Source organism: Octopus sinensis, linkage group LG3 (genome assembly GCF_006345805.1).
Source record: "Octopus sinensis linkage group LG3, ASM634580v1, whole genome shotgun sequence".
Taxonomy (NCBI): Eukaryota; Metazoa; Mollusca; class Cephalopoda; order Octopoda; family Octopodidae; genus Octopus; species Octopus sinensis.
The window spans coordinates 143,640,133-143,656,267 of NC_042999.1; the positions used below are offsets into that span (position 1 = coordinate 143,640,133).

Below are 16,135 nucleotides of genomic sequence, written 5' to 3' on the forward strand. Positions count from 1 at the left end.
GTTAGGTGTGTCCAAATACTACCTAATTACAATAGTGAATCCCTTCTTCACCGCTTTATGTACCTAATTATGTATGTGTGTATAAATTTGTTTGAGCCCTTAGTTTTCTTCAAACATTTCAACAAATTCCTATTTTTTAAGTTGTTTACCCTTTGGGGCAATTATATTTGTGACCGTTAGTTACAACCTATGTTTGATTTCAGACAGACAGATATACAAGGAGATGAAACAATAAGTTAGTTTACCTGATACATAGGCAATCCACTTTTCTTGGCTTCACGTTTGAGGTCAGTAAAAGCCTGATGGTCAAGTCCTCGGTCAGGAACATTAAGGACACGGGCCAGACTTATCTGGCTGCGGGAATTGACCAAGAGATCAAGGTAGGAATAAAATACCTGGTAAATATACCTCTAGTAAATGAAGAGAGAAAGAGAAAACTATTAGAATTTTCATACTTAGCAGAGATATGGGAGATGTCTGATGTGTGTATGTGTGCATTAGTGAGAGTTTGTGTGTATGATTCAGGACCACGAGGAAAGGCTAGTGTTCAAGCATTTAAGTAGAAGACCTTGTATCATCATCATTTTTATGTCCTGTTGACTGAATCCCCTTCCTGTTGCCAACCCTTACCCTTTTCATTATATATATATACATCCACACACACATAGAATGGTAGGGGTCCACCAAGGATCAGTCCTCATCCCCCTCTTATTCATCATAGGCAATAACGGAGGAATTCAAGACAGGATTCCCCTGGGAGCTCCTCTATGCTGATGACCTTGCTCTAATAGTTGAGTCACTATCAGAACTAGAGAAGTTTCAGGTGTGGAAGCAAAGTCTAGAATCAAAGGACCTTTGAGACAATCTAGCAAAAACCGAAGTTTTAATAAGTAGGAAGGCAGTCAAATAACAAATCCCTTCAGGTAGATGACCCTGCTCAATCTGTAGAGAAATCATAGGTAGAAACTCTATAAGATGTACCCAGTGTAAGCTATGGACACATAAGAGGTACAGCAATATCAAAGGGAGGCTAACTGGGAAGATAGATTTTGTTTGTGGCAAATGCTCAGGGGCAATAAACACTGAAATGTACAGAAAACAGCTTCCGTCACATTCCAGGGGAAAAACTTCAAGTAGTTGATAGCTGACTAAGTCAGTAGCAGGGATGGATACTCTGAGAGTGTAACTACTAGAATAAGAATAGCCTGGGCAAAGTTCAAAAAGCTTCTACCTCTGCTGGTGACAAAGGGCTTCTTGCTCAGAGTAAAAGATAGACTGTATGATGCATGTGTGTGAACAACCATGCTACATGGCAGTAAAACATGGGCTGTGACTACTGAAGACATGTGTAAGCTTGCAAGGAATGAAGCTAGTATGCCTCGCTGGATGTGTAATGTCAGTGTACATACACGACAGAGTGTAAGCACTCTGAGAGAAGTTGCATATAAGAAGCATCAGACGTGGTGTGCAAGAGAGACGACTGTGCTGGTATGGTCATGTGCTGCATATGGATGAGGACAGCTGTGTGAAAAAGTTTTACACCCTAGCAGTAGAGGGAAGCTGTGGAAGAGGCAGACCTAGGAAGACCTGGGATAAGGTGGTGAAGTCTGACCCTTGAATGTTTGTCCTCAAAGAGGCGATGACAAGTGACTGAGACCTTTGGCAATATGCTGTGCTTGAGAAGACCCAACAAGGCAAGTGAAGTTGTTGTGATCGATGACAGTACCACCTGATTGTCACTCATGCATGACTGGATCCTGTGCCAGTGACACATAAAAAGCACCATTGAAGTGTGGTCAATGTCAGTACTGCTGATTGGCCCTCATGTCAGTAGCATGTAAAAAGCACTCACTACACTCTTGGAGTGGTTGGCATTAAGAAGAGCATCCAGCTGTAGAAACTTTTCCAGATCAGATTGGAGCCTGGTGCAGCCTTCTGGCTTGCCAGCCCTCAGTCAAACCATCCAAACCATGCCAGCACGAAAAGCGGACATTAAACGATAATGATGATGATGATATATATATATATATATACACACACACACACACACAAATATACACATACACACACATATGGCAGGCTTCATTCAGGTTCTGTCTATCAAATTCATTCACAATACTTTGGTTGGCTTGGTGCTAGTGTAGAAGACATTTGCCCAAAGTATTCCAAGCAACATGGTTGGGAAGTAAACTTAATAGAGTCATGTTTGTGCCTTATAGCAATGAAAGAAAATAAACTTGGCAGTGTATGAGGAAATTAATTAAATGCATGTGTGTGTATGTGTGGGTAAAGGAGTTTAACTGAGTAAGAATTTTTAAAATACTTGTGAGTGTATGCAGTTGAGATGAGTGAAGAAAAAGGTTTCTGGAGTCAGAGTGAACACTAATGAGCAAATGAGAGCAAAGAAGAGTGTGTGTGTGTGTGTGCATACAGGTAGATGTGAGCCAAAAGTAAATATACATCTAAAAGTATGTTACATTGTTGTTGTTTAGTCTTAGGTCAACCCTGATCAAGCTCATTTCCTGCCATAGTTATACTGCCTTTAATTCATGTATATAAAGGACATCACCAACAAATGTGTTCTTCCTCTATAAGATGTGAAGTTGGGATTTGAGGATACAGTTGACTGAAATAACCTGAGTATTTGACTAAGACTTATCCTTATTGACCCCAGTGTGATGATAAGGTTAACTTTGGGGAGATTAGAAATCAGTCATAAAAAATCATCATTCTTTCCTCATCTGATACATCCCTCCACCCTCCTTCACAAACTTATCCACACACTCTCCATGCACCCCTCCTCCCACAACCACTCCAATTTCTCTCACCATCACTTGCTAGTCACCTCTTCCCCATCCCAAATCATCTCCCCTCATACTCTTATGAAACATTTCTCTATCTCTCTTATATCTCCCACATCTGTTCCCTGTGGGTAGGTTCCAATGCATCTATATCTCTTACTCACTGATTCTCTATCATCTTTTCCTCTTTTCTTTTCCTACTGGGGTAGCCAAGTATTTCCTCCATAATAAGACACCTATCTCAATCCCTTTGTTATATCTCGAGCAACTCACCTGGCACAAAGCCACTTTCCTCGGTACCACTCCCTCTCCCAGCCAAAAGGTTTTTGTCTTGCAAGTTACTTGGCAACCCTGCTCATGTTGGTGCCATGCAACAAGCACCAGTGGGCGCATAAAAAGCACCCAGTACATTCTGTAAAGTGGTTAATGTTAGGAAGGGCATCCAGCTGTAGAAACTATGCCAAAGCAGACAATAGAGCCTGGAGAAGCTCTCTGGCTTGCCAGTTACTGTCAAACTCAAATGATAATGATGATATCTAAACTGGCTAAGGAATTTCATGGTTTTGATTGTACCAAAATTGAATTTCAGATACTTTCTAGAAATTCCAGCTGCTAAATTGTTTAGAAATTAACTAAATATATACTGTTATATGATATAATAATAATGAGGACAATACTTACACTAAAAGTTTTGTTACATAGGTACAATGGCTATATAATGTTAGAAGGGGATAATGATTATCAGTTAAATGGAATCTCAATATATTACTGGTACATCTATCATTCCTCCATAGATGAAACACAAAGTTGAACCTTCACAGGATCTGAACCCAGATATATAACAACAATCCTTTCTCCTATAGTCACAAGGCCTGAAATTTGGGGGAGGGGGCTAGTCGATTACATCAAGCTCAGTGCATAACTGGTACTTATTTCATTGACCCCGAAAAGATGAAATGCAAAGTCAATCTCGGTGGAAATTGAACTCAGAACATAAGGATGGATGAAATGCTGCTAAGTATTTTGTCTGGCATGCTAATGATTTGACCAGCTTTGTCGCCTTACATGTATAATAATAATAATGATAATAACAACGGTTTCAAATTTTGGCACAAGGCCAGCAAATTAGGGGGAGGGGCTAAGTTGTTCACATCAACCCCATTGTTCAACTAGTAATTAATTTATCAGCCTCAAAAGGATGAAATGCAAAGTTGACCATGGCAGAATTTGAACCCAGAACATAAGGATGGATGAAATGCTGCTAAACATTTTGCCTGGTGTGTTAATGATTCTGCCAGCTCAGCGCCTTACATATATAAAAGTAATAACAATAATAAACTTATTGCATATGGTGCTCAGGTGCACCAAAACTCATCAGTAAAAGTAACCAAAAGTGCATGAACATACATTGAATAATGCACAGGGAGTCATTAAAGGATAAAAGAAAAGTGGGTTGGGCATCAGGTGTACTATTGGTGAATTTCAAGAAACATGGAAGTTTATGAATGTAGTGTTCTGAGAACTAACAACTGATGCAGGTAGTTTATTCCATGATTCAGCAATTCTGAACACAAAAAAAGTGTTTCCAAAAGTCATGGGTGCTGTATGTTATTTTGATTTTGTAAGCATGTCCACAAGTGTTAGAATTCAAAATGGTGCCTAAGGTTTTTGTTGGAAAGATGGTAGATAATCTTGTGGGTGTCTACCAAGTTAGTTGCCAGACATCAACAGTTCAAATATTCACCGTTGGGCATCTACCATACTTTGAACATCTTGCTTCCCTGGGCATGGACACATGAAAGCACCAGCATCTGGCAACTGACTTGGTAGACACCCACAAGATTATCAACCATCTTTCCAACAACAATCTTAGGCATCTTTTTGAAAGTCATACATCTAACACTTATAGATATGTTTACAAAATAAAAAATCAATACAACACCCATGACTTTTGGAAACATTTCTTCATGCTCAGAAATTGCTGAACCATAGAATAAACTACCTGCATCACCTGTTAGCCGTTGAGACTCTACATCCTTCATATCTTCCATGCCTCCTGAAATTTGCCAACTACACCTGATGCCCCCCACCCACTCTCATTTCTTCTTCCTTTTTCTCTTTTTTAAAGACTTTTCCACTGTTCACTTCCTGTGCATATTCTATGTACTGTTCATGCAGTTTCAGTTACTTTTTCTGATGAGCTGTAGTGCATCTAGTACTGTATACAATAAGTTCATTATATATAAATACTCCAAGGTATTTTGTCTCACACTACTAATTCAATCATTTACTGCACAGGCAAAATTATGATGAGAAAAATATAAACTTTTATTAATTACATGTGTGGATGATAATTTACTGGACACAGCTTTTGGGGTTCTAACTGGGAGTTTGTCCTCATAAAGAGCAGCCACAGATGTCACTTGATTGTAATGGAATTTCACATCTTTAGAATCATCAATAAGGGAATTTTCACTGACAATCTGAAGGATTTTCCTTGTGGAACATAGAAACTGTACCATGGCTTTCTGGAATGAGAAAATGACATAGAAATAAAGATAAGATAGAGGGAGAAAATATGCATGAAACATCATGCTTAAAATGTGCACGCATACATGCATGCATGTGTGTGTATCTGCACACACACACACACACACACATGGCTGTGTGGAGAAGAAGTTTGTTTCCCGACCACATGGTTTTGGGTTCAGTTCCACAGCCTGAATGTGGCGGTACATTGCCTCATACAGTCACCTGTAATTACTTTTCAGAAGCTCAGTGATAATGGAATAAACTATCAAAACACATATATGCATATATAAATACATAATTTAAACAATGGTGAATGACATGTACAGCTAATTTAAGGAGAAACAGACTGGGATCAACCCACATCTACCTGAAGGGATTTGTGATTTGACTGCCTTCCTACTTATTAAGACTTTAGTTTTGCTACCTTTCAGTTCTAGACCTTGCTTCCACACCTGAAACTGATAGTGACTCAGCTATTAAAACAAGGTCATCAGCATAGAGAAGCTCCCAGGGGCATCTGTCTTGAATTCCTTTGTTATTGCCTGGAGGACTATGATGAATAAGAGTGGATTGAGGACTGATCCTTGGTGGACCCCTACCTCGAATTCTTCACTATACTCATTGTTAACCCTCATTTTACTGACAGCATTCCTGTATGTAGCTTGTACAGTTTTCACTAACTACTCGTCTATCCCTAGTTTTCATATTGATCACCAGATAAGGGATCAGGGAACCCTGTCAAAGGCCTTTTCCATGTCAATGAAAGCCAAGTACAGAGGTTTATCTTTGGCTAGGTATTTCTCCTGCAGCTGTCTTACCAGAAATATAGCATCAGGGGTGTTTTTCTCCTGCACAAACCCAACTCTATCTTGTCTAAACTAACTGTCTCCCTAATTAGTTGGGCTATGATCCTCTCCATGACTTTCATTATGAACTTGATAACTCTGTAATTATTCATATCTAATGCATCACCTTTACATTTGTAGCAGTTGACTACGGTGCTGCTACACCAGTCATTGGGTAGGACTCTTTCATATATCACCTGATTGACTATATGGGTGACTATAGCTGATACCACCATATATTTTAAACATCTCTGCAGTGATTCCTGATGGGCCGGGGTCTTTCACTGTCTTCATACTCTTAATTGCTTTATCTACCAAAGTACTGTCAATTCAGATAGCTGGTTTCTCTGTTGGGTCAACATTCAGCAGACTCTCTCCCAATCATTCTCTTCATTTAGCAACCTTTCATAGTGGCATCTCCAGGTCTCTCTCTTTGCAGCCTCATTAAATTCAAGTGAGCCATCATCCATGTGGACACATTTCTCTCCTATGACATCATGAATCTCTCTCACACATTGTCTTGCAACATGAAACACTTCAAGTCTTTGGTCCTCACAACACAGAACATTGGCAAATTTTTTCTTATCTGCTTTTCCTCTGGCTAAGTAAACCTGTCTCCTAGCTTCCCTTCTGGCAATTTGATACAATTCCCTGCTACCACTGTTCTTCCAATCCTATGTCTGTTTCTTTTCCCTAATGGCCCTGTCAACTACATATATTAAAAAGATTTTTAAATAAGAAAGTAGCTGTGTAAGCTTACCTCAACTAGATGAATAGGTAAACCCAAAAGGATGAAGGACTTTTGAGTCATGCATATTAAATGGGCATCCTTTGTATTAGAACATTTCTGGTAGAAATTGAAGATGTCATAAAAGTCAACATAGTTACAAGTGTTCAAAAATTGTTGGTATTTACTGAAAACATCCTCATCTGAGGATACAAGAGAGTCGGGATTTTCACTCAGAAAGCCATCTTCAGCAAATGCAGCTAGTTTTCTTTGCTGCACATTCTGAAGTGCAGTTAATACATCACTAACTGGAACATCAAAGTCCCCAGTGGTCTGAAAAAAATGTAATAATGAAAAGAAATACGTGACAGACTTTAGTGATAATATTTATAATTTCTCTCAAGATTAAACAGTGGCATGTAAAGCATGATGTGAATTTTTACTTAATTTTTTAATCATTAATATTGTTCAGGCAGTTAGATTAGCAGAATCACTGGAGCATTGGACAGGAATGCATTGCAATATTTGTTCTGAGTTTAAATCCTGCAATGATCAGTTTTGTCTTTCCTTCCTTTACTGTGCTCAAAAAAATTGACTTGCCCCTGCTCTGTAAAACTGCTGGTCTGGTGCCTAAATTTGATGGCGGTGGATTGGCAGAGTCATTAGAGCTTTGTACTATTACTGTTTATTCCAGTTCTTTACATTCAGAGTTCAAGTTCAATGAATTAAAGTACCAGTCAAATACTAGGGTCAGTATAATTAGCTTTCCTCCAAAATTTCTAGTCTTGTCCATATGTAATAAATCATTATTATGGTATAAATTATTACTAATGATAATTTATTTATCTACTAATGATTTGAGCACTTATTAAATTTCTGTATGAAATTGACTGATATTATCAGTTGCCATATTTATAAGCCTAAAATACTCTTGTTTTGACTGCTCTCCATTGATTTGATCACATCCTCTTCAACACTGAAGCAATGAGAGGCAAAGTTGATCATAGTGGTTTTTGAACAGAAAATATTAACACTGAAATTTGGATACAGCAAATAATGATTAAAAAAATTACAAAATCTTCTAGCTCTAATTCATTTGCTTTTGTTCTTGTCCCTCAACAAGTTACCTTACCTGCATATTCATGTCAGCCAGGCACAGCTGCAAGGCACACAGCTCATCATCAGCATTAAGAACAGTCATCCATGCATTCTTTGCATTACCAAACATTCGGTAAGTGTCCATTAAATAACTTGAGAGGGTTGTGGCAGCAGGAATATTTCCTTCAAGGCAGTGTTTGGCATCAATGATGACAAAATCTGATAAAAGACAAAAAAAAAAAAAAGAATAAAAAAGGTTTCTCTGCATTGCTTTTAAAACTCTTTACCTTTATTCTTTTCCTTGACATAGACATTATAATTACCTTCTCTATCTCCAGAGATAAAAAGACAACAAATAATATGCTTTAGCTTCAAAACTGAATAAGCCAAGTCCTATGATATATTGAATGGCCAAGTAGTTGTGCTTCAAAAGCAGTATTTCTTGATATTTAGTACAATAGTGTGATGAGATGCCATATTATGTATTCCATACATCTTCACACGTCTTTTTTCTGTGTATAGTATACCTATAAATTAATGTGTTTCAGGTTTATAGATCAGGCGAAAGCACTGCAAAGTTATTATGATAATTCTGTCCTCTGGCAAAACTCCTCCACCACTCTCCCTCACATGCATAGCCACACACTTGCAATACCTTTACACATCTACCATACTCACCCCACCCACCCCTTCACTCCAATTCCTCTCACTATCACTTGCTATCTCTAAATATCTCCCTTTACACTCTCATGGAACATCTTTACCCTCTCTGTACTACATATTCTTCCCATGCCACTGTTCCCTGTGGGTGGGCCCCCTCTCTCTCTCTGTCTATCTTTCTCTCTAACTTGCTCCTACCTCCATCCCCTTCTTTGTCTTACTGGGGTAACCAAGTATCACCTCTGTAGTAAGATAGCTATCTCTGCCTCTCTATTAAACTATAACCTCTTGCCCAGCATGTGTGACCACTTCTACCAGATCCACTCCTTCTCCCAGTTGAGCGTTCTTGTTTTGCAAGCTATTTGGCAACACTGCAGGTGCTGGTGTCACATAAAAAGCACCTGTGCTGCTTCCATGTAAAAGACTTCCTGTCTAACAGGAAGGATCTGACTCAAGAGACAAGAGTAGATGAATCCCAAAGGCAAAATCTTTAGCTAGGAGACTCTCATGCCAGACTTAGTCAAATGATTTGTTCATGTCATGTGTAACAACATTGTTTATGTTAAATTTCTCTTGAGTGAGAGATCACAGGTAGGAAACATAGAGTAAGTTCCTGCCAGATCTGGCTCTATGGAGTTGAATATAAATGTAGAAGCTTTATTTGCTACAACAACTTATGCAAGACTATCATTCATAAAACACCTTGATGCATTGCACAGCATACAAGTTCTCTTGCTGCCCAAAGGGGTAAGGAAATTCAGTAAAGTTGGCAGAATTCCTTTTGGGAAAGGACCAAATTGACCAGATGCAGTTTGGGAGACAGGAGAGCTTATAAGCTGTACAATGCACATGACTTTGATATATATATGGTAATCTTGCACTGTTGAGTAAATAACAGTCAATCAGGAGAAGTGAATGAATTTTTCTAGGTGTTATGGGAAATATTTTCACTTGTACTGTTGCAGCCCAGCCATGTATGAAAAACCTCATGGATTTGGGGTTACAAGCTTTGGTCTTTTGGGGAAGATATTAAGGAATAACATTAAAAGAACAGTTTTGTCTTCTGTTTAAATGAGAATCATAGTTACTACTTGGAAAAGTTAATGTAAAAGTGGAAAATTCTGACCACTTATCAAACTTGAAGTGCTTCCGAGTGCAGAAGACTGGGATGTTGCATACAATGTAGATGTGTGGTGAATAGCTGTGATTATGCAGTGATTGCATGATCTGAAGTTACAGAGATGATTATAGTATGGTAAAGTCTGGGTTATAAAGAAATAAAACATGTTTAGGTTATCTGTGTCTCAGTCAGGATTACCTGCAAATGAGAGATGACTAGTTGTTGCAGATAGTTCAGAATTGCAAAGAAATCAGTTCTTGCATCAGTACCATCTAAGAGAAGATTATGAGGGCTGAAAGAAATTGTGGACATTGAAATCACTAAGAATGGTGAATTCAAAGATAGATAAAGAAACCCTTGAAGCATAACAAAAGAGAGTCAAACAGTTGTCAGCAGTTTGGAACATGGTAGAAGCAACAGATGAATCCAAAAGAGTGAGGAGGAAAGACTTTGAACCTGAGTAACTGGATGTTTTATTGCTGATTATCCAGGTGAGTGGTGGAGAGAGTGAATTCTAGATATGTGCAAACACATACATCTTTCTGAGTAAGGTTGGTATATAGGGAGTAACCTAGACAGCAAAGAGGGAGAGAGATTTGGGCATCAAAGAGGAATAGAATATGTGATTTGTGTCTTCCAAAACACAAATCACATATTCAATGGAGGAAAATTGGAGAGGGAAAGTAACATTATTTTGCATCTTTATCAGTCTCTTAATTGAAGAAAAAAGATCTTGAATTGTAGATCAAAACTGAATTTGTGGGTTCAATTTGCCCATAATTCACAATTACTGGGATTAAGGGATAATATTTTATGAGAATGATGTTTTTGATGATGGCTATGTTAGAAATAATTGCTTAGGAAGAGTGGCTTAGTGGACTGCATCGTTCTTGGTACTAGATTGGTTATTATATTTTATTGACCTCCAAAAAGACAAAAAGTAGTGCTGGCCCTGACAGGATTTGAACTCTGAATGTAAAGAGCCAGAAAAATACTGCAAAGTACTTTTCTGATTAAGTATTCTACCAATCAACTGTGAGGTAAGCATAATCATGCACACATGAGCCAATGAAGAAGTCTTTATGCAGAAGCTCGATTTGTTAGGAAAAACAGCCAGATCTTTAAATCATATTAAAAATAATGGATACATGGGATAATATAGTCCCTGTACAAAAAGACAAGATGGTTACATCAGGAAATCCTTTCATCATTGGTCTGCTCAATGAGTTTTTGCTGGATCAAATAACAACCATACACACATTGTTATGAAATGAAGTGTTGAAACTCACCATTATTGCCATTAGAGGTGATATCTTTAACCAACTCAGTGAGTATAGATTCAATGTTTTCTATCTCCCAATCAGAGAATAGGTAGACTGTTGGTTCTGTCATCCTGTTCAAAGAGAAATAAATGTAAGTTAAAGTTCATAATTTAGAAACATGCCCCAAATCAGTATCAAATTCCATTTTCAGTTGTGCTAAGCAGAAAAGATCTGAACCTTCCTCTCAGGATATGGCACTGGTTTAATAGTTTAATTTCCCAGGAAAAGTAATCTATTATTTACTCTCTATAAGATGAACATTAACTGAATTGATTTGGATCCTGTTCAGAGACACAGCAAAATAGCAAAGAGAGATTTTTTATGTAGTAACACAATTTACCAGGAATAACAGAAAAATTACACTCTAAACCAGTGTTTCGCAACCATTTTTACCTATGGACCCCTTTAATTCCTATTTTACTCTATTGCATTCTTCGAGCCATTCAATGTTTTAAAAAACCCATATAATTTTATAATTAAGTATTATTAGGAATTGTATTAAAAAATTGTTAAAATATTTTGTGTATTGTAAAAATATAACCAATTTATTGCAGAAAAATTTTAACAACAAAATCATATATGGACCTCCAAGGGCCACATGGTCCCCAGTTGAGAACCACTGTTCTAAACCCTCAAAAGAGAAAGGCTCCATAGTATATCTGAATAAAAGATGTGATGGTTATAGTTCAAACATGCAGCATTAAGCTGTGTAGCATTAATAACAGATATGTTAATGTAAATTTTAAATATATTCAAGGAAGAGCATAGAGATATTTTTTTTCTAGGGAATTTGGCTGTAAGTGTTTGCAGCAGTGCCAGAAATAGAAACTATTAGTTATTCTACTACTGAATCATGCAGATGTCTTCTATATAAAGCTTGTAAGCTTTACATCCATGCCTTCATGCAAGCAAAATGGAGAACAATGGAGATTGATTTTGAAAAATTTAAATATTTACACATTTATTGGCATACTGATGGACATTTTCACATCATTGGCTGTCTTTCCAGCTTCTAACCACACAAACCAATTATAGTGCCTCTTTGTGGTTGCTCAACCTGCAAGAAATAGCAGCCAAATCTCTTAAATTATATCCTATATGCCTTGCAATATTTAGTTATGGCCCTTTATGATCTGAGTTCAAATCCTCCATCAAAGTCTACTTGTCTTTTCCTCTTCTGTTATTGATAAAGTAATTGTGAAGTACTGGGACTAATTTATACTTCAATACAGCATCCTAAATATTAATTGCATTGTAATAGAGGAGACCTTTAGAAAAAAGAAGAACACATTAGCTAACACAGTTCTAGATATTCCTAAAAAGTTAGGATGGTCATCACTGGAATACATCTGATCATAGGCTTGCTCAATCGGAGTTGACAAGGGCCATAAAGGGACTTTACAGACTATGGAAAACATGAGAGTACACAATGATTAAGAGTAAAAAGTTTTCAACTAAACTAATAACCTCCTCTTTAAACAGAGTTTTTGTATCTCATATCATATGGTCTAGGTTCCTCAGAATGATGATGATGATGTTAAGAATTCATCATAATGATTGAGTTCCCTTTTCTGAATTAAACTACAACTTCTGAATGTCCCACACATATGGGACAATGTCCTTAATAAGAATATACATGAAATCCAATGAGAGATTATCTATGCAGACACTCAGTTAATCAAACTGTTAAAAATAGCAGCTAAATCTCCTCATAATTTCTTACTTGAAAGAAAGCATTGGATAATCTAGTTGTAGATATATTATATTTGAACAAGTCTGGATGGTCATGACTAGAATGCCTTTTACCATAGGTCAACTTGATTAGGGATGAACAGAGGTTAGCCACCAAACATGTACAAAACCAGAATTGTATGAAAACACAAAACATCCAACTGGTAAATCATCACCCACTATGACATGGGAAATTTTCTCAGGATGCCTTCTGTATCCATAACATATAGTTAAGTAATAATATCATGAATGAGCTGCACCTTCATTAAAAAAAAGAAAAAGATCACGGGAATTAATAACACTTATCAAAGGTGAGGGAGACAACCCCAAAATTTAATTCATTTTCTCTGCTATTAATGGAAGGGTTGTAAGGGTTGAATCCTCAGGCATCTCCTCTGTAGGGTCCTATCAAAAGCAACCATCAGACTTTCCAACTGGATTCTCAAGTGCCAACTGTGACTATGGATATTATTCAGCCAGTTCATCCTTGGTCTATTCTTAGAGCCCCTGCTAGTTGGCTCAGTTTGAAAGAATCTGTCTTGCAGCTCTTACCTGCGACATTCAAACCACGTCATTACCCAATATTTATGACCACAAAAAAGCAAATTTTTTTTATACCAATCTCTCGTCTGGTGATCGAATGTTGGAGCTGGTGCATTATTGTACCAGTACCAGCAATTCTAGTATCCAATTCCACCTCCTGCTCCCCATCACTCCGAAATTCAAATTGATTATAAATTGGATGTGAACATGCAGTAAAAAGGAGTCTGATCTTTGGTAGGTAGAGGGACAAATATGAAAGGTTATGGTTTTTGGCATCCTCAGCCTAATTTTATTCATATTTACCAAGTCACAGACTGGAAACATTCACTCATTAGGCAATTTGAATTAATGACATGAAAAAAAAGAATGCTTTCTGCATGAAAAACATGGAGTAAAAGTTAACATAATATAGGGAGTCCAATATAATTACATTCTCTCATCGCTCAACAGTGCCTTTTCAACACCCAGAATATTCCTTCGATATTAAGACGGTTAAGACAAACATACAGAAAGCCAGGAATTCTATCGGGACAATGAAAGCAGTCGCTTAACCTGTTAGAAATAGCAGCTAAATTTTCTTCAAATCACGCCTATCTAAAAAACAAAAGCATTAAAAGGGACACATTGGATAATGTAACCCTGAGAAAAAATATATTAAAGATGGGATGGTCGTAGTTAAGTGCTTTAGTCAAACAGACTGAAGAGTGGAGACTACGTACAACTCATTACATTACGTATAAAGTAAATAATAATAATAATGATGAAATTGTGTATAGTGCTCGGGTACACTCTAGCCGTAACAACTCTCGAAGGAGTATGTCACAGACTACATTATTAAACATGTTATTTCAGATGTTACAAGTGCAATTTAAGAAAGATTTTGGTTGCTATTTCTAGCAGATTAAACAACGACGTAGACACTCGCGCAGTCACTAACTCGCTATGACCTGCTATTTCAAACAGCTGATTCATTGCGCCATATTCTCAACAGTAAACAATTTCTTAATAAACTAAATACATTAATATATTTTATGCCCCGTTTGCTTCGTTGTACTTAACAGAATGAATGAAAAACCGGGGTTAAGCAACAATACCTACTCATAAGAAATTGCAAAAACACAACTTATATCTTTGTCCCATACACATAATACTAGGAAAGTTACAAACTCCCCCCCTCTCTCTATATATATATATATAGATACATACATACATATGTATATATATAGAGAGAGGGTGGGGTATTTAGGACTTCGTCTATAATTCGTTTGCACGCGAATACAAAATCTATTCTTTCTCTTTTTATAGCTAGATTTGCTGTTAGGAAATGAGAAGGATCTGGACACATTCGTAACCAAGCGAAAGGAAAAGCACGATCATCAAAACATTCCATTTTCTCACAATCCAATAATGTGAGAAAAAGAAAGATAGCAATAATTTTCTGAAAGTTTATTGAGCTATAATCCGAAAACTAAAATTTCTTCAAAACTAGGTAAAGTGTTCGAAGATTTACTATCAACAATTTGTTTGTAGCAAGAGTAGTTGGAAAACTTAAATGAAATGTAGTAATGGGTGATGGAAGAAAGTGTCACATATAACTTAATAAACTGGAAAAAAAATTTAACTTTAATGATTATCGCAGTCAACTGAATTTTGTTGTTCGTTTAGTTGGTGGTCAAATTATTTACAACTATAATGTTTAAGCTTTAAGTTAAACAAATACACAGAAACACAGAGTATGAAAATATTTGTAACAAGAAAATATGCATTTCGTTAGTAAATTAACAATTGTTGAAAGATAAGTTATTGGAAATATTTATTCGTTTTGTAAACAATACTTTACATTTATTTGACAGTAGTTACCACGTAGAACTGAAAAAGCTATGAAAATAACCAAAGTCGTATATAAAGAAAATAACACGATATTGTAACATTCTGGTTAAGTCGAAAGTAAAAAAAAAGCTATTAAAGATAATTTAATAAAATAAGGATAGAAGTTCAATTAACGCTTGAAGTAATTTACCTTAAGTGGCTGTATGTTATTGTTCTCCGAAAACAGCGACAAGTTTTGTACGAAATTTGAAATTCGTACTATGTTGACGTCACTGTCAACGAACCAATCAGATGATAATTGCCATTTGCAGAGGTTATGAAATAGATTGTTGTTATTTATTCCTGACGAAATGGACTTATGATCAAAAGCATTCCACCTGTGACCATCACTTCTTTTCTACATCAAGATCTACAATACTGTACAACGTTTTCTTATCCCTTTTTGAATGACTGGTTTAAGTCGAGCGACCTTACAGAGACTCTCTTGTTGGTTCGCGTCACTTCGTGGAGAGAAAAGCGTGACATGTCGAAGAAAAGTTCTCTGCCAGAAACTTTAGACTTCATCTCTTCTCGTGGCATACAAAAATGTCTTTTACTGTCGCAGATCTCCACTTGCTATTTTTTAGATTCTATTTATGTATTTATTTATTTTTACTTTGCTAACAAGTGTCACAGAATAACTCAAGTTTACTTCGCGATTTCGTATTGAGAGGGGGAGGTCGATTGGACTTGTTCATCATCTTACGCAACTCGGCCAAAGTTTTGAGTGAGATTTGGTAGAAGAAAATTGTTTGGAGTTTCGTTCTTGGTTGGGGATAGACTTAATTTGTTGCATGGGGTACTTTAGTTGTGTTCATTTAGTTGCAAGCATTTAAACCCGGTTTCCAGCCTGAAGAAAGCTTCCCTACCTCTCCCACTCGGTCTCG

General features: G+C 36.9%; 1 protein-coding gene across 2 annotated transcripts in view; it reads right to left on the reverse strand.

The window, feature by feature from the left end:
* Positions 1–15,759, reverse strand: part of LOC115209074 (PCNA-interacting partner-like) — a 37,766-nt gene extending 22,007 nt beyond the window's left edge. Inside the window, exons 1-6 of one of the 2 annotated variants that reach the window (XM_029777170.2) lie at positions 15,400–15,759; positions 11,073–11,176; positions 8,038–8,222; positions 6,939–7,238; positions 5,141–5,329; positions 246–410 (exon numbers count right to left, since the gene is read on the reverse strand). In XM_029777170.2, the coding sequence (XP_029633030.1) occupies positions 246–410; positions 5,141–5,329; positions 6,939–7,238; positions 8,038–8,222; positions 11,073–11,175 (942 nt within the window). In that variant the 5' untranslated portion in view covers position 11,176; positions 15,400–15,759. Of the gene's footprint in view, positions 1–245; positions 411–5,140; positions 5,330–6,938; positions 7,239–8,037; positions 8,223–11,072; positions 11,177–12,062; positions 12,104–15,399 lie in introns of those variants that run through there. The other variant, XM_029777169.2, reaches the window with a different exon arrangement.
* Positions 15,760–16,135: the final 376 nt, after the last annotated feature.